This window comes from Choristoneura fumiferana, chromosome 5 (assembly GCF_025370935.1).
Source record: "Choristoneura fumiferana chromosome 5, NRCan_CFum_1, whole genome shotgun sequence".
Classification (NCBI taxonomy): domain Eukaryota; kingdom Metazoa; phylum Arthropoda; class Insecta; order Lepidoptera; family Tortricidae; genus Choristoneura; species Choristoneura fumiferana.
In genome coordinates this window covers 8,767,237-8,794,604 of record NC_133476.1, presented here as the reverse complement: position 1 = coordinate 8,794,604, position 27,368 = coordinate 8,767,237, and the positions used below count along the sequence as shown (strand labels likewise).

General features: G+C 35.1%; 1 protein-coding gene across 4 annotated transcripts in view; it reads right to left on the bottom strand.

The window, feature by feature from the left end:
- Positions 1-5,126: 5,126 nt before the first annotated feature.
- Positions 5,127-27,368, bottom strand: part of LOC141428051 (plasma membrane ascorbate-dependent reductase CYBRD1-like) — a 93,055-nt gene continuing 70,813 nt past the window's right edge. For 3 of the 4 annotated variants that reach the window (XM_074087751.1, XM_074087755.1, XM_074087754.1), the window contains 4 exons: positions 16,278-16,513; positions 14,955-15,157; positions 12,440-12,609; positions 10,723-11,287 (listed from right to left, as the gene is read on the bottom strand). In XM_074087751.1, coding sequence (XP_073943852.1) covers positions 11,125-11,287; positions 12,440-12,609; positions 14,955-15,157; positions 16,278-16,513 — 772 coding nt within the window. In that variant the 3' untranslated portion in view covers positions 10,723-11,124. Of the gene's footprint in view, positions 8,245-10,722; positions 11,288-12,439; positions 12,610-14,954; positions 15,158-16,277; positions 16,514-27,368 lie in introns of those variants that run through there. The other variant, XM_074087752.1, reaches the window with a different exon arrangement.

Here is a 27,368-nt window from a genome sequence, read left to right as displayed (position 1 = left end):
TTTCAGGTCGGCCATGGCAGGATCAGAACGACCATGGCCTTAGTCGTATGTCTTATTTGTAGAAAATTTACCGAGACATTTAAGATCGTTTGTTTCCCAGATAAATGCTAAGATCCTGGGGTGAAATTTTTTAATTAATTGTGCTTTAATTGAGTTTTCGCCACCCAAAGGCTGGCTACTAAATATATATGCCTTTTGCAGCGTCGTCAAGAATATCTAAGAATCCTCCAAGGCATCATCCGAAACACCGACTACGGTTCTCATCTGCATCGAAGAGACGACTTGCTTCGTTGCTTCGCTCGAATCTTCTGCGAAGAGGGTGATTCCAGTCGCGACGACCAAGCCCTAGTGCGAGCAATCTCCAACGAGTTCCCACAGTACTTCAAGGCCTAAGGTACAGAATCACTTTTAATATTGGTAATTAATGAACCATGGATGGTTACGACTCAAGGGCTTCGGCAGGCCTTAATGATCCACTACGCTTTTTTGAAGTAAAAATGGAGAAGAGATTGAATTATTTGCCTATTCTTCTAGCCAAACATTCCAATTGTATTTGGCGTTCAGGGATGGACGCTTAGTTAAACAAGACGCTAGAGCTAGAAAAATAAATTGGCGTGAAATTTAGCCATTCTACAATATCCCGAATGTAGTGTACTCTTTTGACCATTATAAATCATGGCAGGCTACCAACTGACAGCAATAGGGATTTGCGTACTAAAAACGTAAACCAGAACCAGAACTACCCTTCATGTTATTGTAATGGCTGCTTTACGAAGGTTGTCTAAAAAAAAAAAAATTATCATAATGAATAAATAAATAAATAAATGACGTATAAGTCTGTTACACCAAATCAGGTAAACTTATCTGTACGTTAAATCAACAACCACAATGCAATACAATATCAACTTACCTGAATAAATAAAATATACATTTTAAATCAAAATAAAACATGTGACAGCCATTAGTAGTAGTGAACACTTGCATGAAGACTATTATTATACTCGATATTAATTATAAATAGCTACACGTAGTTCAAATGAATTATCGTTCCTTTTATTCATCGGAGAAAAGTGTCTTGGATATATAAAAAGTTTAGCTCTATTTATTGGTATTGAAACTGTCTTAATTAAAATAGCTTGTTTACTTCGTTATCTCTCTTAAGATATGTCTATAATGTTATAAAGATGTGTGTATGTGTACCATGTTGTGGATAGTGTGAATATTCAAACAGATACGTAATAATTGTATTACTGGGTATGTTGTCAGCACACATTTAATTTTGTTTCACCTAAATCTTAAAACATGAATTATGCTTGCACAAAAACAGACATGATTGAGGCTGTTGCGTGTCTATAAGTAGATTCATCTGCGATTTTTTTTTACTCATTGAATGAAATTTGAAAATAAAAATGGTTAGTATATGCTGTCTTAATTGTTACGCTAAGTTTAACTTATGTTTCCTTTTCGATAATAAAGTAGTTTTATAGAGTGCCATAAATACCCATCACCAAAGATTACTATTCGGTATTATTTTGTGATTGTGCACATTAGCAAGTCAATTAAAAGATGCTTTAAATCTGTCCAGTCCACACACAAACAGTCCTCCCGGTAGAAACTACATACTCATTATACTTATATACTACCGGCCTAAATACACATTATATTTATTTATTTTTAAGTGTAACATTAGTAAGAAATAAAAAATTGTATTTTATGAAAGCAAGGTAATATTTATAAAGCCCTAGATAGTTTAAAAAAAAATCTTAGTTTTCTCCCATAACGTGGAGAGGAGGAAAAAACACAACAGAAATATTGTGATTATTTCCGAGAAGCGAAATTCGCAAAACTTATATTTGCAGCAGCTTTGTGTGAGTGATCGGAGCATAGCTATATTTTTCTCTGTGCTTTTGTGGTCTGGAGAGTCACCCAACATATCTGGTGCTGTCTGTACTTAAAAATATTCATAAAGATTCAAATTTTCGTGCATGAGATAGTACAAATCTATGTACTTAGTGTAAAGAGACAATATTTTTCCTAGTCATTAATCACTGTACTACCTAACTTACTCATTCATAAAGTGTTGGATCTGTATAGAAATAAGATTTAGACTCTCTGTGTACCTTAAAACTCAGATAAATAGTAATTGATCATTATGTGCATAAATAAATACCAAATACGGTAAAATTTTAAAATACCTGAAGTCTAACTCAAAAGACTAATGCTATAAGTTTTACTCGTTCTATACTCACGGTCTGAATGGAGTATTTGATTTGATTGTACTTATCTACTATGTTATTGTTAATACTTAACAATTATCTGAGAGCAAATTATGTATTTAATGTTAAAGAAATCTAATAGATTTTACCTATGTTCGATCACAATCAAATTAATAATTCTATTCTATTAAATCTTCATTCGAAAATTGTATAAAAAAGCAACATAATGATATTGACTTTATTAGTGTTTTAAATTGTTATTATTTTGTGACAGTCCTTCGAATTTTAAGTGCTCAATTTGAAGCCAAATTATGTAGTTTTTGTATTTATGATGTAGAGAATCTAATAATAATAATCTGTTTAACAATTGCTGTTTTACATATAAATTAATACGAATACGAAGCCGACATGTTTTCTATTTAATATCGGTCTCGATATTAATAAATTGCTGATTATCTGAAAGAGCTCGTATCTAGGAAACTTGAATCTAGATTGTTAGTGAAAAATTAAATTCTGTAGATCAGTTACAGTTTTAAAGATCTATCTGAAGGAAAAATATGGGCATGTGGAATAGTCCGTCTCTTGTATACCTAGTTGAAAATTTGTAATGTAACGAATGACCAATCACCAAGAGCTTGAATTTGTTTGTTTCAAGAATTTTATCTAAATCACCACATTTTATTAAACGATATACTCATAGTATTGTTAGTTTTCTTGCGCAAATCAACTAATTATATTACACTCTTACCTATTTAGAATGAAATGGTCTAATTTACGTATCTTTATTTTTTTTTAATAAAGACATGTTCAATCACAACATAATTTTTTATTAAGCCTTGGTATACTTACATACTTCATGAATCATACACCTGCAAGAGTTTTATTGTATTTTTATTAGCTACACGCGACATGATGCGATTTCCGACCATAATATCCGATTAAATTAACTGATATAGGAAATATGAATATACGTAGAACACGAATTTTCTCTTAAATAGGTAGGTATCTCAACGTAACACAAAACTGTAAAACGGGTCAATCAACTTTTTAGTGTAGCTTGTTGGCATGGTACAAATCCACTAAAAGTTAGGGGTTGTGACAATTTCAAGGCAATTCCTTCATGGCTTATCTCCTAATCATGCATACCTACATATATAGCAAACGTTTTTCTAGCAAAGTCTATCACTGGTGTCTGCTGAGTTACGGGGCAGAATAACAACAGTAAAAACAGTAAAAAGTTGATTCACCCAAATAAACGAATGATGAATCGTCAATATCTGTTGAAGATTAAGGAAGATACGGGCGAATGAAGTTTGCATTCTATCTTTTTCTAGGAAAACGAAATTTTAGTATGGACTTTTTATGGTCGTGCCATATGTCGTCATTATTTGATTTTTAAGAAATTTACTCCTGCAACTCGGTTCATCAAAGAGTAAAGATATATTTGAACAAAAAAGTGCTTGCATATTACCTATTGCTTATGCGTTTCCATTCTTACTCATCTGTATACATCTGGTAAACCTACTTGGTACAATAACTCGATGTACTCCAAAATAATACTAAAAATACTACCAACAAAACTAAGGAAACGCAGGTATAAGGTTGAATAAGTGAAACAAGTGTTAATACAAGTATTTAATGTACCATACGATTGCCGTATAAATATTTCAAAATGTAAAACAGTGATAAAATTCATAGTAACCAATATAACTGTTGTCAACTCAACTAAGCATGCGAAATAATTGTCACCAATTACTCAATAGTAACACTCAAATACAATGTAAAGTACTATTCAATGGAAAAAATCAATTGTGTAAACAAAGCAATTTTTCACGATTACTCCGTAGTTACTTGCATTTGAACGCCAATCCCGATCATATTCACATCTCAATGACCTCACCACTGTTTTTAACAACCATTTTATCATTAAATAATCGTGTAAATATGTTTATTTTATAGAATTAATTGGAAGACGAAAATCCGTTATATTTGTCAAATTGACATGATAATTTTTTCTTCACCGAAGTTGGTCTATGGTCGGTCTAGTCTCTGGAAATTTAGTGCTGTACCAACAAAATTAATTATTTGACTGAACCAACCTTTACCTACGATAATTATGGCTGGCTCTGCAAATTAATTTATTCGTAGATATTAATTATTTGTGTTAAGTTACACTATTTAATGAAGGTTTATAAAGGTTTCTAATCCTATCCTACTATCCTACTTCCTACTATATCCTACTAATCCTACTAATATTATAAATGTGAAAGTTTGTGAGTGAGTGAGTGAATATGTTTGTTACTTCTTCACGCTGAAACGGCTGACGGATTTGGATGAAATTTGGCGAAAAGTTAGATAACCTGGATTACAAAATAGGATACTTTTTATACCGATATTCCCATGGGATAGGGATAAAATCTTGAAATAACAACGCTCAGCTTAGAGTCATGAAAATTGGTATGTAGATAGTTTGACATCTGGAATAAAACATAGCCTACTTTTTATTTCGATATTCCCACGAGATAGGGATAACTTTCGGACTAATAACCGCTGGGCTTAGAGTCATGAAATTTGACCATGATTGTTTTTAATGTAATGTCAATGAAAACAACGATTTAATTTTCGGGAATTCCCACGGCAAAAAAAATCCCGGTATTCTGCTGAATTATGTACATTTCTATTTACTAGTATCATATTTACTGTGGAGTCCATTGTTGGACCAAAAAATCATTTTGAATCACTTCCCTGTGTCTACTCTCATTTCCCTGTCTTATGTAAATTTAAAAATGCCTCTTCTAAATTATATCGAAAATACAAACTGAGACATGGATGCCAGAAAAAACCAGAAAAAGAGACCAGGGCTGGGAATCGAACCTAGGTCCTCAGCAATCCGTACTGCGTACTATAACCCCTACACCACCGTTGACAGGAGTCAAGATACAAATTTCTTCTATGCACACATATCTCAGGTTGGCTTTTTCTACTACGCTACTTAAGCAGCAAAAAAAATCTAAATTAATCCATATTTTAACTGACCCTTTAAATTCTAAAATACTCCATCATAAACCTTGGGGAAAATATACGACAAAAAATATAAGTGGATGTACATGTTTCACCATTTTAAAAATTCTACCCTTAAAGGGGTATAAAGGGGAGTGTAAGTTTTGAACATGAAGTGTAAGTTTGTATGGAAGAAACGTTAGGTATATATTTGAAGATATAATTCTAAAACTTCTTGAAAATGCTATTAAACATTTTAAGTTAAAAGGGACATGGAAACATTGTGAATGACTCTTAAACAGGACTAAGAGAATACGTGATTCGCCATTTTTAAAAATTAAACTTAGGGATTACATTAAATAATGAAATATGAGTAAATTCAAAATAATTATTTACTGCTGATTGAAGTATCTTAAAGAGCTTTCACATCACTAGAGCCAACGTCAGTCAGTCAGTCAGCCAGTCGTCAGTCAAGTGTCAATGTCAGTCACCACATTTGTTTACACAATTGATTTTTTCCATTGAATAGTACCGTACGCAACTGATCAGAAAACTGGAAAACGATTACAAATTCTAACTTTACATTAATAAGCAGGTACCGTATTAATTCTCTCGGTGCGTCTCAAAATTAAAATATATTGGATTGTTACATTCTGCTATCTGTATTAAAACGGTGCACAACAAAACCCGTGGCAGCTGTATATAAACGGGGATTCTATAACAATATCAAAACTTGGCCCCAATTTCAAAGGGATCCACAAAAACTGGAATATTTAAAATTTGTAAATACGTCTTTTTCCAAGCAATAAACGATCGCAAATCCTGTAATATAATACAAGAGGACCTACTTAAGAGCGCAGTCTTTGTACGGATTGTATATTTTCAGAAGGAATCTGAAAAGCCCATCAAATGCTTCACTGGAATGCAAATTTACAAAATGGAATATAGATAGAACTTTATCTAAGTAATATTTAAATGAGTCAGTTCACTACAAATGGAAATAATATGTACCCCTCGTAAACACCTTGAGCATTATCCTACATTATTGGTAAACACGCTACACGTATGTATGTGAATAGCACATTAATAATTGATTAACAAATTATATTTACCGCACATTAACACTTTACAACGAATTTGGCATCTTGGATGAACACCTTAATACGCTAAATTTTCTACCACAGCTAAGTATGGAAGCGTGAGTCTGGTTGAAGATCTCACGCATCAAAGTATAGGTACATCAATTTACCCCTAATTCAAAATATAAATAAATATGACAACTTAAAATATCTACTTGTAGCCAATTATCTCTGTGATACTCTGATGGATCAATAAATATTGAGAATGTAAAGTTTTACTACGAGACTACAGCTATCGAACACTCGCACATTACATTAATTAGAATAAAATTTATATACAATTACATCTAGGATATCTTAACTATTCGTTACAAAACATACCGGTATAATTAGCATGTACCTAATTACGAAAACCTAATCGTACGTGTATGGCATCAAAAATCAAGTTGTGGAAAATTTCACTTCATCACTTCACCCTCGGAACTATTTCAACGCCAAACTGGTTAAATATACATCGGTTACTCTTCATCCTTAAGAGTTATCTTACTTACACCACATTTTAACATACCTACTAACTATAATTTTCTAGTAATTAAGATAATTATTTACCACAGAACAGCGAGTACAATGGAGTCGATCGAATTTTTAACTTTATAAATTTTCTTTTGTAGGTAATAAAAGTTTTGGTTATACATTGTGTAAATAATCAGAGAATTCTAATTCCAATATCAGTCGAATTAATTTTGCCTAAGACGGAACAACTCACAATAATGGTAAAGATTTTTCACAATAGAATAACGCACAACCGTACAATAATGTCACCAACCGAGATAGAATTTGTATAACCTAAAGTCAACAAATTGAGCTAAATGAATTAATTATACTCAGGGTTTAATTTTTCGAAGTTTTCAATATCATCACTGTTAAAATCGTTATCATTCTAATCTTATTGCTTACATAAGTTCGTAAATAGACACGTCCATTTCAAAAGTTACAAATGGGCTATTAGATCTTATTATTGGACTATGATATTATTTGCCACAATCTTCTCCCAAAGTTGTTGGTAGAGTAATCTAACTTACACGATTAACTGTTTCAGCCAGCTACCCTTTTATTCATATCTCTAAGTTCATATAGTATTCGATTAAGCATAACATCAAACTTACATACTGTTTAAAAAATTGCATTTAGAAAATTTCGTTTGGAGACAAATCGTAAAGTTTGCGTGTTGACATTTAATTTAGAAACATCGGTGTGTATGGAAACACGTAGCACTGAACTACACTCAGGTGATCCGCAAGCTCTATGCCTTCACTCATATTTTCTTTTTCAAAAAATAAAATTATCATTATGTGGTATCTTATGATTCCAATGATGGAGAACCAATAGTAGTTAGTCAATAGTAGTTTTAAGAACCTAAGTAAAAGTAACCAAATCCATCCAATTTCTTTTAAGTAGGTAAGTAGTCTTGGATATTTTATAACATGACATGACACAGGTGTAGTTATTTTCAAAGCATCAGCACCAAATGTTTACCTAATTTCGAGTTGTAATTTTCCATGATGCACAGGTATGTGCGCTAAATTGTGCGATGATTTGTAATTTTTTATTTAATTGAAGCCTGTCTCATGTCAACACTTAAAACCTTTTCTATACCTACATAGGTAACTAAGTATTACTTAATCCCTTTTAAAAGGAGCTTGCGAAACCCACCTTAAAAAACAAGTTTTTGAAAATTAATTCGGCGCCAAACTCACGTTTGTCGCCAAACGCTTGGTGTCAGTTAATGCTAGTGTGCTTAGCTCGGATGGTGGGCTGCGACCTTGCGGAGACGATAGCCACCAGTACCACGAACGGTGTACAACACGACGATTGCCACAGCCACGATGGACACGCCGATCGCGTTCATCACGATAGACTCCTCGGACATTGATGCATACTTCTCGTCCCTGAGAAAGCACCGCGTGCCCCAGAGTTAGTATATGTCGATACTGAGGCTTTATTGTCTAATGCACTTCGAATCACAATCGCTTTGACCACTCTTTCTGTCACACGTTATAAAACGAGGGTCGAAAGAGATACTGAATGCGATCCTGAACGTCAGCACGTTAGACAATACGGCCTCTGAAGGGTTTGCGAAAAGAACCGTCTTGGCAAGTGATGAAGAAGAAGAATTTTTTACCCGACTGCCCGAAGGAGGGTTAGGTTTTTTGATATTCTTTGTTTTATATTGGGCCATGGCAGTTCTTTTTCACATTTTGACTCTAATCAGAAATGCTTGAATGTATAAATTAAAAAAGTGATTTTAATAAAATAACCGACCAGCGGGCGAGAAAGTCCATTAAATATGTTCTACTGATGGAAAATTTTAAATTTATTGTTTCAAGCAATTTCCAAAACCTATAAGTTTATAAGTGGGTAAGTGCTATAATAATGGTTTTCATAGTTAGGTAAATAAATAGTAGGGATCGCGTAGATCATAATAATAAAATAAGAATGGGTAACCAATAAGTCTAATTATATAAAATATGTTAAGTCTTAATAAATTGTACTGAATATATGTGTAGACCTGCACCGGTTATGTAACCGAATAAAAGTTTATTTATGAAATAAAATACGCTAACATAAGTGACGTTGATGACTCGCCTAAAAAAAGAATACATATGATCATAACTTTGAACATATTTTTTTAAGAAACTAATCAACGTTACTTTTTAACCGACTTCAAAAAAGGAGGTGGTTGTCGGTAATTCGGTTATATATATTTTTACATTTTATTCTATAAAAAATAATTTTCGTTCGACACTTGATTGGTGCAGGTCAACACATGAAAGGGATCTTAGAAATAATTAATGTGTTAGTTTTGTTTTAGTTATTCGTGCAATAATTCAAAGGTAGATAATCGCAATGCATCCACCATCTATATTGTTAGACTACAAAGACATGCACCATGAAAAAGCAAGAATGATACCTAATACAATATTTGGGATTGTAACCGTAAAAAGCGAGCACATTAAATAAAAGAACACATTTATCTTTAAAATATAATGTTTTAATCATACGATTTTTAGATCTATTTGTAAACAATGATTTTCTTATAATGTTTTAGTAATTACATCTAAACAATATGTGTATTTTGGTCTGATACAGACTAAAATGTAAATAAAACTACCTAAGAGTAGCCTCCTAAAATACGTAAATTATATTCATTGTTTATATTAATTAAGGTAGGATTTATTCTTCATCAATAAACTTAGGTAATACTATCTACCTAAATAGGTAGGTACATCTACCTATTGTCTGAATATAATAAATGAATGAGATTCTGATTTTAACGTGTTCAACTCTAGTCGTTACTTAAAAGAAAAAAGAAAATTCGTAAATGCTTTCTGAAAATACCCTTCTATAGAAATATCAATACGTATTGGTCCAAGTAATACTCCAGTAAAAATACATAAATTCATTACAAAATGTAAGATTCCCTGATAAAGCTACGTCACTTCCTGTCTTGTAGTCATAGTTAATTCCACAGATTAATTCCAATTTATTGGTCAGTCTAGAATTGTTATTCCTATTTTTAAAAGTTTACCTAAGTACTGGATGAAGATAATTACTTCGGAATAATCACTTAGGTTTATTTATTATAAGTAAATAATTTATAGTTAAAAATATAAACCTATAAAGATCCAATTAAATTAACTAAAATTATATTTCTAATTTTCAAACAATATTGTATAATAATCGAGAAGTAGGATTTTAATGTATTTTTATATCTATTAATGCTTAAATAACAACAGGTGTTTGAGTGAACGGTTTTATATTTAGTTAAAAACGTTATCTTAACTAAGATTGGTGTTTTGGAATATTTTTGTAATTTTTTGTTACTTTTACGGTCATCCCGTAAAACCTATATCATAACTGTCAGCTGTAGGTATGCCAAAACCTAGAAGTTCCGATAAAATCAGTACAAAATATCATTTCTATTTCTGTATCACTATTCTTCGACAGCTCATTTAATTTTATAGTATTCTCTCGTTTATTCTATCTTGTTAAAAACTTTTTAAATTGCTTAGAATGGCATGGATAAAAGTGAAACAAGTTCTGTTTAGCAACCACCATCGTACCACCTGTAGGTATTTTGTAAAATATCTACGTATATCAATTTGACATACCTACGTTGTAAAAATTGCCAAAATTGTAAATATCTAGCAGTTAAGTTCTCTTAACATGTAGGTACCTAATCAGTAATCACTAGCAACCATGCTAGCTATTACCGCATTGCCACTGAATCCATTAAGTATAACTAGCCAAGTGAAAAAAATGGATGCCTCGTGCCCTACAGTAAATGCTAGTACGTTAACAATAACGGTTCCGTTATAGTCTACCAGGCCTCTACTGGCGACGAGAATAAAGGCAGCCTTGGTTGGTGGCTAAGATCAGCCGCACATTAAGCCACTAGTAGCGACTCCGTTATAGATATCATATAAAATGCACTGATAATCTCGTCCTCAACTTTCGGTACAGTCCTAATGCATAATGGTTTTCCATCCTATTTTATCGGTAAATTTTGTACTTATCGCGCTCTCCTAATTAACTTCACTATTCATCGTAAAGCTGCGCCGTTTTGACATTTGACTCTTAATAATAAAGTTCCATATTTAATGGATATGAAAATGTAACTCATTTAATACAATAATTGATTGACACTTACGGTGCCGTCGTATTCCGACTTTTCCCGATGGAAATACACTATGCATTATATATCTGTAGTCAATAGACGTCACCTCTGGTAGCTTCTTAAATATGTGACAGTTGTAAAATAACTAAGTTTACAGGTCAACAGATGCCCTAATGAGCCCATCCCGATTCTTAGGCGCTCTGAACTTGTCTCTTGACGCGATATACATGACGGTGGCCAGTATGGCGACGAGAGCGGCTCCGATGGCGTTCACGATGATCCCCTCGTCTGGCATACTGCTGTATCTCTCCTTGCTGTGGATACGGACACGTAAGCCACGGACACAAGCAAACATGCGCTACGTGCAACATTCACGATTGCAATAAAGGTGCATGCGAACGACCGTGACGCTGATATACCTTTATATACTAAATATTTGTATGAAAAATACGAATGTTTGTTCTCGGGTCTTGGGTGTTCATGTATTTAAGTATGTATCTATATCTATATAATTATAATTATCCGTTGCTTAGTACCCATAACACAAGCTTTGCTAAGCTTACTTTGGGACTAGGTCAATTGGTGTGAATAGTCTCGTGATATTTATTTATTTATTTATACTGTGCTGATATGAAAATACGTACATGTAAGTACATCATCGGCCGCGTTATGATCAAATGACTTCTGGTACGGGGTTTCTATGTGATGATGAAACATGCATATACGGAAATATTAAAAAAAAATCGGCATCACGGTTGTTACAACATCCAAGTTAAATGCAAGAGAACAAAGTATAGAGTAAAATGATTTCTAATAGATAACCTTCCTTTTCTATCTAAGTGCCTACTGATTACCAAGTTCAGTTGGCATACCATGGATAGAGAAATTATATTTACGCGATGTAAAAAAAGTACTAATATGTAATATGTAGGAAATATTATGCTATAATTATATGTCTCCATCCAAATCTGCCAACTCAACTTGCTTGTTTTTACCGCGTTTGTATAAAATTTAATGTTGCGGCAAATAAAATGAGCCCCAAACTTGCGTATTCAATAGATATTTACTAGTTAATGAAACATTCTCCCAATGAACATCGAACGTCTGATCACTATGGTGACAAGAAGTGTTTCTATGTGTAAATATCTCCAATGTTCGAATATTGACTTCTTCCCACATTTAGGATTAAATTAATGAAGAATCAATCATCATAAACATTATTGAGACATTCTGTTACAGATGTAAAATTTGAAAAATCTATTTGAGTGAAGGCTGATAGAACGACGCGTATGACAACACAGCTAAATGGTGCAAAATTGTAAAAAACTAACAGTTCTTACAGTTGCCAACGTACCACTCAATCCTGTGCTAGTTAAAGTTGATAAAAATTTATGTGTATCTACTGAAAAAATACTCTACAGCTACCATCTAAACTCGACTTTCTACGTAAAAATATTGTTACATACCCAATGGTAAAGAGAGCCTTCTCAGTCAGGCCAGTGAGACAAGCAGCGACGCCGAGGACGAAGGTGAGGATTCCGAAAGCAGCATGGACGGGCACCAGGGAAGCGCGGAAACCAGCAGTACCCTTGCTGCAGATCAGGAGGAGCAGGAAGCTGAAGAAGCCAACGGCGTACTGGAATTATATAAAGGAAGGTCAGTGTTATACATGAAGTTTACTTCAGAAACTACACACTTGTGTATCCTATGATTTTAAGTACCAGAGGGCCCTTAAAGAAAATTGACATCCCGAGATTTCAGAGAAAATCATCCATATTTAATCTCTAACACGAGCAAAATATTATTTAGCATTACCAACTGATACTCGGTCCTTCTGTTCAGCTAGGTTCGTTATATCATCTATATATATAAAAGAAAGTCGTGTTAGTTACACCACTTATAACTCAAGAACGGCAGAACATATTTGGCTGAAAATTGGTAGGGAGGTAGCTTAGAGCCAGGAGACGGACATAGAATACTTTTTATCCCGATATTCCCACGGGATAGGGATCAAATCTCAAAATAACAACCGCTGAGCTTAGAGCCGTGAATTTTGGTATGTGGGTAGCTGGTCGTCTGGAATAACACATAGGTTACTTTTTATCCCGATATTCCCACGGGATACCTAGGGATAAAATCTCGAAATAACAATCTCGGGGCTTAGAGCCATGAAATTTGGTATGTAGGTAGCTGGACCTCTGAATAACAACACATAGGCTACTTTTTATCCCGATATTCCCACGGGATAGGGATACACACACACAAACACCACGCCTGTATTCCCAAATGGGGAAGCAGAGCACACGAAACGTTACCGCTTCGGAGCCACTTTTAGCAATTTTAAGTTTAAAATTTGTCAAAAAAGGTACAATAGAGATAAAATCTCGAATAATAACCGCTAGGCTTAGAGTCATGAAATTTTGGTATGTAGGTAGCTGGACATCTGGAATAACACATAGGCTACTTTTTATCCCGATATTCTCACGGGATAGGGAAAAATCTTGAAATTTCAGCACTGGGTTGAGAGTCTTGAATTTTGTACAATACGGTATTTGACAACTCCTGATTTTGCCATATCTTAATATATTATTATGAAAATATAGATATACAGATAGTGTTTAGCGAAGAGAAAATTTTAATCGGTTGAAAATAGGATTTATAGTGATTTTTTGAAAAATCTATATACATGTCTCTTTTTCAAACGCTTTTCTCTATGCAGCAAGTATGACGGTACTGGCGTGTGACGTCACATGCCAGTATGTCTTTCTCTGTCTAATCTTGAATTTCAAACCTTTATAACTTTGTTATTTGAAAAGGTAGCTTAAAAATTGTTTTTCTATTCTATAACAGGCATTGTGTAGTTTTAATATATAAAACATATACAAAATAGTCAAATACCGTATTGTTCACATTCACAACACAACCTCAATGAAAACCACAATATAAATTTTGGAAATAATAATTTATAATAATGGTGTCCTAACCTGACTTTGTTTTATTTAATCCTTATTATTCTAATAAACTTTAACGTAATGTTTATTTATACTCATTCAGTTACGTTAGTAAAATCCTACATTGTTTAGCTAAAAGTTAACACGACATTCATTGTTTGCCTGTTAAGTAGGCGGTACGAAGTTCGCCGGGACAGCTAGTTAGAGATAATTATCTCGCGTCACGCGATGTTTAGCCAATTTTCAAATATATACTACATCACGAGTCTAACGACCTGTTTTGACTAGCGATATAATTACCAGGCTCAATTGGTCGCTCGTGACGGAGAAACGTCTAAACTAGTAAACTCCGTTAACAGACACAATGTATTCAAGCTTTAACTGCGTATAGATAACTAGCGTCCTGAACGATGCTCAAGCAAAGATGCTACATTTTTATCAATATACTCGTAGTTTACTTTCCTTTGGCAAAGATAAATTTTGCTGAAGGCAGTTTAAGGTTCTTTTTTCCGTGAACTCTGTACGAGGGGGTAACGAGGGAGATGAAGTTAAGTACTCTTCGGTTCGGGAAAGTTGGTAATAGCTAAATTGTGTCTGCATGACGAAGCGTCATATTCGAGTATGTGGAGTCGAGATTGAAGGGGGAGGATTTGGTTTAGTTGCAGTAACAGTCGACTTGACTTAACCTCACGGATGCTTCAGTCGTTTATTTACTAGGGCAAATTTACAGATGTAGGTATAGTGTTTTGTTTATTTCCCTTTGTGACATCCTCTATTTATTTTCTCTATTCTTTGAAATGTGAGACATTTTTACTTTGAATGCCTTTTCCAGTCTGTTGTAGAGGCGTTATTAGAGTTAATAAAACTTTAACATTAGTGTAGGATGGTACATATTTATGAGGGGGCAGAGCATCATATCGACATAGTGAAAGTTGAGGATAACCGGTGGATACAAGTGGCGAGAACTCGTTCTAAGGAGGAGGCCTTTGTTCAGCAGTGGTCTTCCGGCTAGTGATGATGAGGATCGTACCTGTATTCCAAACAGTCCCATAGCGGTGAGGCCGATCCAGCTATGCAATGAGTAGAAGTTGTTGATGCCCTTCTTGTTGTGGAAGTCCAGGACAGCGAGGAAGCCGATGACGATGCAAGGGAACGCCAGCGCGTGGAAAATGGCGTGCAGGAGCTTCACGTAGATGCGTCGGAAGCACCGGCAGATACGGTACAGCAATACCGCTGGAATATGAAAACAAGGGAGTTTTAGGTGCAGTTCTGATTAGAGTCCATCATTAGTGACGCTACATTTGATTACTGTTGTAACTATGTGATGTGATGTCAGACTGAACCTTACCCTTTCTTTAGTGTTGTTCTTAGTAGCATTTCCAAAAATTCCGTAGGCATCTTTTTAGTTCTTGAATAATTTCGTTAATTGCGGACCAAGTTTTATTTTATAATTTTAGCGGTTTGACGTTTGAATTTGATGAACGTAAACACATTATTGTACAAAAATAAAGAAAAATATAACAAAGTAATAAATAAGACATAGGTATGTCCAAAGGCATAAGTGTATTAAGAAACTTATCCCTCTAAGCGACTTATACAGTCAATCTTCGAGTACCTATTATGTGAACGTTTATATAAAAAAAAGTTGTGTCCAGTTTTTGTTATTATGTCTGTCTATATATTTAGTAAGTGATGGTGTTGGTCTAACAAGGTCGTGGGTTGGTTATGGACTTATTCTGTGTTTAGGGTGGCATATTATTTTATAAATGGCAATTAGGTATGTTGATAAAATTTCACTAACAGCTGCTTATGCTTCTGGAGGTCGAGTATTATTGATACACAAGTGCAAACTTGGCCTTGTTCACAAACTAACACCATCGATCATTGTCGGCAGCGTACACAGTCGTGCTGTTTTGTGGCAGCTTATGAACAAACATAACATTGAAAAAGCTCCAACAGACAGCATAATTACTGAAAGCAACCTTGACTGTACAAATAATGAAGACCAAGAAGTTCCGATTTATTAGTTAAACGTGACACGTTGATTTCCAAATGAAAGAGTATTTAAATTAAATGCCTAAAACTAGACTAAAATAAAGAAAGGATGCCAAAATCTGAGATGAAGTAGATGAATTTAAGTAACAAATAAATGTTGTTGTAGTAAGGAGCTTAGTCTTTGACAGACGGACTCCGAAGTCACCATACCTAAAAATAATACTACACTAAAATAGTGTACACAATTTTTGATAATAAGTAAATCTAATTTAATCTAAGTGAATCGAGATTGATCCAACGTTACATTTGATGATAATAATAAAGGCAATGTTGATGATAAAAGCGTTTAAATACTTACAGAACCCGCTGAAGGTTATGAACCCAGCAATCATAAGCGTAGGATGTAGATTGAATTGCTTCTCGGGCACGTCGTCCACCCAGGCATATCCCTCTCGATAGAACAGCGTCCAGAAGATGGTTAGAGCTGACACGCCGATCAGCAGGATGGTCGCGAGGGTGATGACGAGCGCGTATTCGCACCACTCGCATGCTCCCCGCTCGTTGTCGTCAGATTCGTACGACCGGCTCCGTTGGCTGTAAAGAAGATACAATCATAAATTCGGGGAACTTTTGTTAAGAGCTTTTTCTTTTGTTAAATCGTATTTTTTGAAGAGACTTCGTATTTAAATTAGCTAAAAGTATAACGTCATCTAAATAAAAATAACTAAGTCGTGTCCGATCTAAATTTGAAGTCTAACCTCCAGTTTGCAAGTCCAACATTATACCGCTGAACCGCCACGCTGATGATAAGAGTTAGTGAAATTACTTGTCTTGTTAAGCGTGACATTTACACTAAAAAACATAACTCGAAAACACGTTTTCCCAGATATGAGACCAAGCTAGATGGATTGTTCGTCCCTGATAACCCGTATACATAACTTCATCGAAATCGTTAGAGTCCTTTCTGAGATCTCTAAAATACATAAATAGACGTATAATAATTGCTTGTTTCTTTAAACAAACTACATATATCTTTATATATGTTGTATGTTTATGTAGCGAGGTCAGCTGCGTTTATGAACATAAACGGTTTTACAAACTGTCTAGATACAAAATCTTTAATGTGATTAGTCCATAGACTTCTCAAACTCGTATGCGCAAGTCGAAGTTTGAGGACGATTTAAGTGGAATAAATAGTAGGTACTTACCTAAAGTTTTATACTTAATTATTTTACCATGAACAAATCGCAATTATTCGCAAACAATCAGTTGAAATTGATCTGTAAACACACGAGTGTTTCGTTTAATTCAGACGAAACCTCGTATTGGACATAACTAACGTCGAACTAGCAACTGAACATAATGAAACCAGTTTGATTGAATAGATGTATCTGAGCTCTGGGAAGCGAGGCAGGAAACCGCAGTCGCTGGGATGGGCCTAGTTAGATTGTAACGTAAAACGCGTGTACAGACCGCAAGAGGGTGTCAGGTGGCTCAAGTTGAGATCGCTGATACAGCGCCGGATGCACGGATGGAATCGCTTATTGAAACCCTGGGTACTCAAAAATAGGGTTGTAACGGAACTTCGTCTCCGCCTCCGTTACTACGGAAGTTCCGCGAGAAATCGTATCTTCGCCTCCGCCTCCGCAATTTTTTTTGCGGAGTTATAATGGAGGTTTATTTCTCATTTCATTATCTTGGCGCGCAGCGGGAACGCGGTCGGGGTGGGGGCGGGCGTATGTCAAATAACACACGACAGGAATCAACCTGTATATGTTTGATGGAACCGTGATTTTAAGTGATTTTGTACAAAGTAATTGTTTATTTAAGTCACATGCACGATAGTCGATAAAGCCGAAAACAAGTAAGATTTGGCAGTTTTTTTAGAAATTTTAGAGATTTTTGAGTGAAATAAAGCATAAACTACTATTTTTTCCACGTCCACTTTCACCTCCGCATCCGCCTCCGTTAATCTCCGCTTCCGCGGAGGTGAAACTCGTCGCCTCCGCATCCGCCTCCGCTAAGAATGCCTCCGTTACAACCCTACTCAAAAGGTAGATTGTAGCGAAGCTACATATTTTCGAGTATAAAAAAAATGGTTATTCAAATTTTTAAGCTGTACAGTTGTTGTGAGGATAACTGTCTAAATTGTTTGTCAGAATCGTGGAGGATGAACTTACTACTTTGCAATTCGAGAACACATTCCGAGTAAAAACAAGATTTTTACAAATAAAAGGAAGAATAAGCTAAAGTTTGTAAGTTCTCAAAAAGCCGGAAGCAGTTGTGTATTTGAGACAAAGTAAGCCCAATAAGTAACTTACACAACTTTGCTTGCTTACTGTCACTATTAATTTACTGAAAAACAATTAATGTTTTTCGAAGTTCATAGTAGTTTACCTACCTACCTACAGCTTTCCGTGCAGTTGCCCTAACAGATTTGTCGTGATTGGACACCAAGTTAACACATTGCTTATCTTACCAATAAGGCCCACTCGGCTACCTACGTTGCGTAAACACTCCCTTAAAGGTACCTACTGTTTATGTTCACTCAAAGAAACTCCGTCCTAATTTCGCACAGCCCATGAATTTGGTACGACTCATTGAGCACGAATTTTTTTTCACGTTTCGTTCTCTGCATTCATTGTTGCCGATGCTCTACTACATACGTTACTTGAATAAGAATTAGGTGAACTAGTAAGACGTGTAGTTTGTCAGCACATTTCAAACTAATTTGTTTATAAATGTTTGTAGTTAAAAAGTGGCGTTAAAGTAAAATTTACTCCATTAGAGAAGGGTCTCTTATGATTTTCTGACGCAATTTTTCGCAATTTCATTCTATGCAGTAAAAATCCTTAAGTAATTCGTATACCTAAGGTCAGTTAAGGAGTAACTTTCATTTCAATTTAGAGTTATTTATTGAACTCGGTCAATTTATTTTGACCGTAATAAAGCTGCGTGTCGAATGTATCGCAATTTATCAGTGGATTCATGATTGTATTGTCCGTGAACCATTTTGCAAGGCGTCCGTTTCGGAATAAATATTTATAAGTCTTTCTAAAACCGGAAAGGTCGGTAGACTGGGAAGTTGAAGCAACAACAAAAAAACAACTTCAACAGCGTGGAACACTTGCGTTGCTTACAAATTCGTCTTCATCTTTGATCAATAATATAACACTAAAGATGATGGATCGGTGCTCAAAAGTCGTCTGTGGCAAATAACGCTTTCCTTGCAGAGAGAGGTCTTATTTTGATAATTTCGCTTGACAGCCTTGTGAGTTATTGTGCCGTAGGTATTTATTTTAGGTATTTGGGACTCATTTTTATTTATTTACTACTTATTTTTGTTGACGCTGTAATTATTAACCTATTGCCAGGGATCAATAATAAATACTTATCGCCGTGCAAGTACATTTACGTGTACAGCTTTTAGCTTTGATATTGTTGATGTAATTACGATATGACTCGTTATCTTACGGCCTGCATATGGTTTAATTGTCAGATCTAATCTGTATAATATTTGTAGATTTATTTATGGACTCTTCATACAGTTTTCATCGTACTGAAATAATGGAAACTTTGTTCCGTTATTAACGTAGTTACCATAGTTCTGTCAAGTACCAGAAAAAGTAATAAAAGGAAGCAGAGCACCCGCTCGGCGAGTCGCGGTTCGCTAGTTACGGGGTTTAGATAAAATATAATATGATAACTTACGTTGAGTGGAAACCTTTATCATATTTATTTTAGATATTTGTGAACACTCAAGCGTCACACATCCCAACGCTTTAATAAGCGTGGACACACGTACCGACCTACAGTTTGAGCCCATTAGTTAATTCATAGTATTAGGCACAGTTATGGAAATTAATTATTTATTTTGGTATGTCGGAAGTATACCAGCGAATTTGCCAATTTGATCCAAAATGGCCGTCACTCGTGATAGGTCAACCGTGAAAGTGGATGGAATGCGGCAGCCACCTTGCATTGCGTCCGAGTATTTATGCTGAAGAAATGCCTTTGTATTCAAATAATTTGATATGATGCCGCGTAATGCAGGGTGAGAACGTTTTCATTATGTTTTAAAGTTATGACTTGCCAGTACCAGAAGGCACGGAAAGTACGTACGTAATTTATACATAGTGTTTATTTGGGTTTACTAATGTTTCGGCGAAAAATATTGAGCAAATTATTAGCTCCCAAACTGTTTATCCCATGTTTTTATTTAGGCGAAATGTTATTTCCCAACTCAACGTTTCGCACTGATATCATTTCCCAACTAATGATTTGATAAATTATTATTATGAAAATTATTACCTGGATTTTTTTTAAGATGTAATTTATGTTTTCGTCAAATATATTGATTGGCATACGTTAATTTAGCAACATATTATTATTGAATGGCATCCAACCTACTTTCCTAGTGGCAGTTATCCTGGCTGCTAAAAAAAAAACCTAAACTATCCAAGTCGCTTCTGCTCTGAACCGTCTTGCTCGCTCGCTTCGTTCGCTCGAACAAATCAAATTGAAGTAAAACTTTGATCGCACAAATCAAATTGGCCAAATGTTATTTGACAATTTGTTATTTGCCTAAGCCAATCGTTTGCGACATAATTATTTGCCACATAAAAGTGTGATGAAGTAAAATTTTGCAGTATAAAAATGTTGCCAAATAAGAAAAATGCGAAGTAAAGTTTGCCAACGATTAGTTTGCCAAACGAAACTTTGGCGAAAGTGAGGTTGCTAAGTGAAATTTGACGAAACATATTCAGTGCGAAACGTTGAGTTGGGAAATAACATTTCGCCTAAATAAAAATATGGGATAAATAGTTTGGGAGTTAATAATTTGCTCAATATTTTTCGCCGAAACATTAGTAAACCGGTTCCGTAACTCTTTTGCAAAAATGGAATCCTAATGAGCTCATTTTATTGTCCATCGTTATGTCAATACAATTTTTCTCAGGAACGCGTAAACGGAACAAATTCGTACGGAACCCTCAGTCCGGGAATAGGTATTTGGCTGATTTTTTCTTATAAATTGCTAGTACCGTCACCTCTACACATCCTTGAAATACGTAATCATTTTTGGGAAAATTTAGTTTTCGATGTATGAAATTAATTATAAGCATGCTTCATTAGACATTTGGCGTCTAGAGAGTACTTTAGAACGTATTTAGAAGACTTCCTATTCTACTTACCGAACGAGTAAACATGTTCAAGTGAGGAAACGGCCAATCATTAAAACCGCATCATTGCCGAGTTATATCTAGATGAACGGATTACGATGGCTAACCACCAATAGACACACAGTCTTAGGTTACGTAAGCCAAACACTATAATCATTTAAACCGTTAACTATAATGCAGTAATCACAGTAGTGTCTGATTTCCCAACATTATGCTAACGTACTATTACGAACAGATAAAATGATCTCAATAACGAAATAAGTGCTCGGAACAAAAATAAACAAAAAATGATTGGATTGTATAACATGGAATTTTTAAAAAGGAACAGTAAATTGTGTAAACGACGTCAAACGTGACTATTTAAAACAAAAGATATTTAATGACTTGTTGAAACCTTGTTAGGCGAAACGGTTACGAGTAAAAGCATTTTGAAACTCTCTACAAGCCATATTTTCGTAACGCTGGCGTTGAGAAAAGAACACATACAACCACTGATGTATTAAACTGTAGATACACATTGCCAAACAAAATCCCCATCAAAGAATGTCCGAACTATTTATTTTGTTTGTGTAACAAATAAAATCATCACCCACACAAATTAATTAAAAGAATACGTGACGAAATTTGAACTTAGTCTTTACTAAGTTACAGTTGAATTTCGCTAGCGGCCATATTCCACAATTAATAAAAATATTTACGTGTGCGTAGAAACACTGATCCCACCACACAAACAAATAGAAAGAATACGTGACGAAATTTGAACCTAGTCTTTACTCTATTACAGTTGAATTTCGCTAGCAGCAAAACTCCACAACGCTTGACACTTGACAGCTAACTCCACAATTTCACATACGCATGCTCGAATATGAATGTAAGCCTTATCAGAAAAGGCAGAGGGATTAATTTCACTTGCTACATTGAAGGCGACGTTGCAAGATTGCTTGGATGAGTTTGACGTTTCTTAAGACGGACGAATTTAGGTTGTAGAACAAAGAATGCATTCGGGCTTTCGGAGAGGACTTTCGTAATAAAAAGTTTTTGTCAATTAAATAAAAAAAAAATTAAAAGGTAACTTTTAAGCTAATTTTCTTTAAAATTGAAGATACAAACTGAAATATAGATGCACAGAAAACTTCTTCTGTGCATCTATATTTCAGTTTGTATCTTCAATTTCGGTTTTACGGGATGACCGTAAAAGTAAAAATTTGGAATTGAAATAAAAAATACAAAAAGATTCCAAAAAACCAATCTTTATTTTCTTTAGTCCAAATGTTTACCATTTTTGAGATAATCTATATACAGCCGGATTAAGACTATTTGATGCCTTAAGCAATGTACGCCTATGCCCCCCCCCCCCCTTATCGATATTTTAAATAAGTATTTATTACGACGAAATATTATATTTATGAAATACGATAGAGATTATGGGGAGGCACGAGCGAGCGGATTTTCAAACAGCCTTACCTTTTATGTGCTAACAAAAAAAAATTGTTGCTGTTTATGGTGCCCCCAGGACGTGATGCCCTAAGCAAGCGCTTAATTTGCTTATGGGCTAATCCGTCACTGTCTATATATATAAAATTAAAATAATAAACTGACTAACTGACTGTTGATATATCAACGCACAGCCCAAAACGCTGCACCTAGAGACCTACTTTATGCCCCCTGGTTACCGAAGTACTCGTCAAGACGACAAACGAGTCCAAACTCGATGTGGTCGTGTCGTTTATCACAGAGTTCCTATGGTCACCCGCTAGCTTTATAATCAGATCAACTCCATGTTATAAATAATAATATTGCATTGTCATCGGATTTAAGTACACATGCGTGTAAAATTTCAGCTCAATCGGTTGAAGATATCCACTTCAAATTTGAGTTGAAAGATTCCACCCGAGCAAACATAGTTACATTACACTGCAAATAAATATAATGCTTGTAATAAGTTTTTGTTAAAAATTTAATTTTTAATACAAGCTTTTTTGCCGAATGTACTTTTTGTTGACTGTACTTGAATTGTCGTCTAAACTACATATCTGTACCAAATTTCAAGTCGGTACTATTAACTATTGAGGAGTTCCCTCCTGCAGAGACGATTTTGACAGAACCACCAAGTTGTCACTACCAGATTATTGTATTGTCACCAAATTTACATAAGTATGCCAAATTTCAAGTCGATCGGACCACAGGAAGTGGGTCAAATTTAGCTTCCAAGATTTGACCCAAACAAACAATAAATAAATAAATAAGCAAACAGGGTAAGCTACAGAAAAGCTTCTAAAAATATCGTCGAAATGTAAGCACTTGTGTAAGCATTTCGAATAAAAAACAATTTGAATTCTCATCCTCCTTGGTTCTGGCTGTTTGCTTCTAAAACCATTGCCAGCGCACGCCGCGCGCAGCTCAAAAAAAAATGCAGGCTGTCTGTCAGCACAGTTCATTCGCGGGAAATTCTTCGGACTTCGTATGTTGTGTAATTAAATAATAAGAAGCTCGACTAGTGTGAATAAATTGTAAACTGTATTATAAACCTTGTAAACAGTGTTAAATACTTATGATTTTTTTAGTGTAAAAAACAATAGGTAAACATAGTGATTAATACGGTGTAGATTTGGCGAGCGCTTTATCAAAGTTGGCTTCATTGAGGTTTGTGGTTCATAAATTGCTTTATTAATTTTGTACAAAAACGAATAAACCACACAGTCAGACAGTCAGTACATTATATCATCGAAGCTTTTATAAAACATAATTAAAATCGCAAACTTCAAGGTAAATATTCAAACGACATAGCTACCCGTTGCTAGGCGACTCGGTAAATAAAATAGAGTGACGGCAACTCCACTACACTTTTGTTCCATGTTCTGTTGTTTATCTGTTTCGTTTTACTGATATGCTTTCCTGTGCGTGTGACAAAGACAAGGCATTTGTCAATGTTGTGGAATTCTGGCAACGTTTATCTTTTAATTAGCAATTTATAAATGGCTTTAAAATTAATTTAAATCAATATTTCTCTCGGATTATTAGAATTTAATAGAAAAAACAACAAATACTCGCTGAAAGTATGATATTCCATCAGATTTGTTCCGTTTTCGCGAGTGATTTTTGCACTTTTTAGAGACCCACGTGGGAATCGTTACGCTTGCACTGACAACAACGTACTGAGAAAAAAGAAGGCCACATTTACCAAAGTGGCGCTCATTTGGCTCGGACATATTCAGACGCGCGACTGTGGATCTACAGTTTAATACATCAGTGCATACAACCATTACTTTCTCTAACCATTCATCCAAGATTTACACACGCTTTAAAAAGTCTATAAAGCAATTTGTGAACACCATTAAGGCATTCAGGTTTCATGCAATTAAATGATCATGTATTCTATAGGGTATATACCTTCCTCGAAGCACCGGGGTCGCTTCAGGAAGTCGTCGGCAACATTAAGGGTCTGCTCTACTTCCTCCGAGAGCTAGCCTGGCCCGAATTAGTGCCTACCGCCAGCTACGCAAAATAGACGCACATAGACGTCGAATTGCGGAGAATACCCCGCTTATATCACGATCATGTATTCAACAACACCGTCTCTGCTCCTCATTTAAAAAGTGTAACTTTTAAACTACGAGGACATGTTTGAAATATTCCACCTTATAAGGCTTAAAGGGCACCTTACTTTCTATCTGGCTGGGCAAGCGCTTCTGAACCAATAAATGTAGATTCATTGATAAGAGCTTTGGTGAATGCATTTTATAGCTTCAAGTAGCGTTGTGCCGGTGTGTGGAGAAATGTAGTAGGACGACGTAGGCAAAGGGAAAGGGGGGTTCGGTCGTTGACCCTCCCGACCATGGTACTGCTAGCCTACTTAGGGAGTGATGGTCGACCGATCACTACCATAACTGGTATTTATAACATACAATTAAAATGTGTAAGTACGTACGTAAGTTCGAAGTAGATAGGTAAAAGCGCTACCTTATCGGTTTTAGTGAGTTTTCAACGATGTCTTAAGCCAACAAACATTCTGTAACAATGTTTCCAAGAACTGTTAAATTAACCACATTAATTCGGAAAGTTCTTAAAACTTAGCTTCCCCGTCTAGAATCCTCCGAGTGTAATGAACCGGCGCAAAGAGAGCTTTACAAATAACACTCTACAGCAACAGCAACTGACACTAAATGCATTTTACATTGTGGTAATTAAGCTTACTTGTTTCAATAAAGCTATGCTTAATTGGAACAGAGTGGTTGAAAAGTACAAAACTTGTAGATGAAGTATCTCTTGGCTCGAGCTGAAGTGAAAGGGCCGAAGTAAAGGGGAGCAACAGTGCAAAGTTTCGTTTCTGCAAGAATGTTGTTTACTTAACTTAATTAGGCAACTGATAGACAAATAGATTGTATGCTTACGTAACTTTGAACAACGAGAGAAAATAACGTTTATAATGCTGGTGCGAGAATTCTCCAAGTATACAAATCGGCAAGTAAAGTGTGGAAATTAAAGAAGGCATGCGATGTCTCTCCTATCTAGTGCACTTGTCACATGCCATGATCTCGAGAAAGCCAAGTGGAATAGTGAAAACAAGAAAAAGTATTAACTCCTACGAACTAGTTTCCTTTGCAATAGGTAAGAGCAACACAAAATGCTAACATAAAATTTTCAATTTGCTGTGAAAAATCAGAAACACGAGCTCGTCTTTTATTTTAAACTCCTGGAGAGGTAAATGTTAGTGCCGTGGCAGCGTGAGTAAAGTAAAGTGCAAGGAAGCTAATAAATGTGTAGACAAACGTTTAAATGAAGTTTAAGTTATTCCCAGCGCGAGTTCTTCTGTCTCTGTGGAGCTACTGTTCCAAACAGAACAGAACGCTCCCTTTAATGAGGAAATGCTCTAGAAAAACTACGTACCAATTATAGTTACGAAACGGCGCACTGTTCTGAGCTCGGTGTAATTTGAATAGTGCCGCTACTGAGTCAATCTTTCTCGTATGAGCGATGCCACAATCAACGTCATTAGGCATTCCTGCTACCGAGGATAACAAAGGCATACCAATTTCGTTTGGCTTTGTTTTCCGTTAAATTGCCCGTTCAAGGAATGCCTTTTTAAAAAAGATATAAGATTTTTCGTGGTTTTGCAGAACATGATCTGTCTTATGTGCGTACAATTTAACAAAAATAGGGTTTACTAGGATTTTTCCAATCGACACAAGAATAGTAATTTGTTTTTAACTTTTGGAATACCGATATCGAACGGAGCTTCAGGTTTGTAAATCTGAATAAGAATTGCAGTCGCTGCCATTATCGAAGAAGTTTCTGGTGCCATTATTTTTGATAGCCTTTTTCCCCTTGCTCCGGGAGTCTCAACAAACACTTTTATTTGATAATCATTGATGTGAGAATTAAGGGATTTATTGCTACAAATCGTGAGAGTAATAGAGTCATTAACTGTAGGCATTGTGACTCAATCATCATTATTTCATTCATTGATCGGTTAGATATTGTTGCCCATGCGGGTTACATCTAAACTGAAGAGGAACAATATTAATTAAATACCGTAGGATGAAGAGATGAAGAAATAATTACGTCGACAAACAAAAAGGTGTAACTTTTCAAGTAAAGTTACACCTTTACTTTGTTTAGAAAGCAATGGTAAAAACATTTGAATGAACGGAAAAAAGGAGCAATTTTGTATGTGGCTGAACCAAGTCAAGTGCAAATAATTCAAGGCAAAACGCGACTATTTAAAGAAACAAAACTGTCCGAAATGGTCGTATCTGCAACCTTGCATCTATTGCCTTCTTCTTTAGATAAGAAAACGGGTGTAAATAATAGGAACGTTTCTAGTAAACGCAGCGTTTGAACTTCTTTCTTTTTAATGGTGACACAGCTGTGTGCCCATCTTGATGATATCTCTTTACGATGTGTAATAGATACGCATGTGCGATTAAAAAACGCTTTGTTATTTATTTACAGCCTCTAATAGATTTTTATTATGTGAAATAATAATTGGATAATTGAAGTTGTGAGTTTCATTAGAAACGTATTGCTAAGTAGTATTAAGTAGATATTAATAAATGTTATAATGATTTCGCGATTACTTTTAAAGATATTACATCCGCTCAAGTTAATTTTACTAGATAGGTATTTTATTCTTGCGTAACCTCGCTAAACTTCATATCCGAACTGCCTATCTATATTTCGATTTTTTACTTTTCTATTCATAATCAGCACTTCACAGCATTATTGTGTTGTCGTATTCCTCGCAATAAAGATTCGTACTTATTAATCTC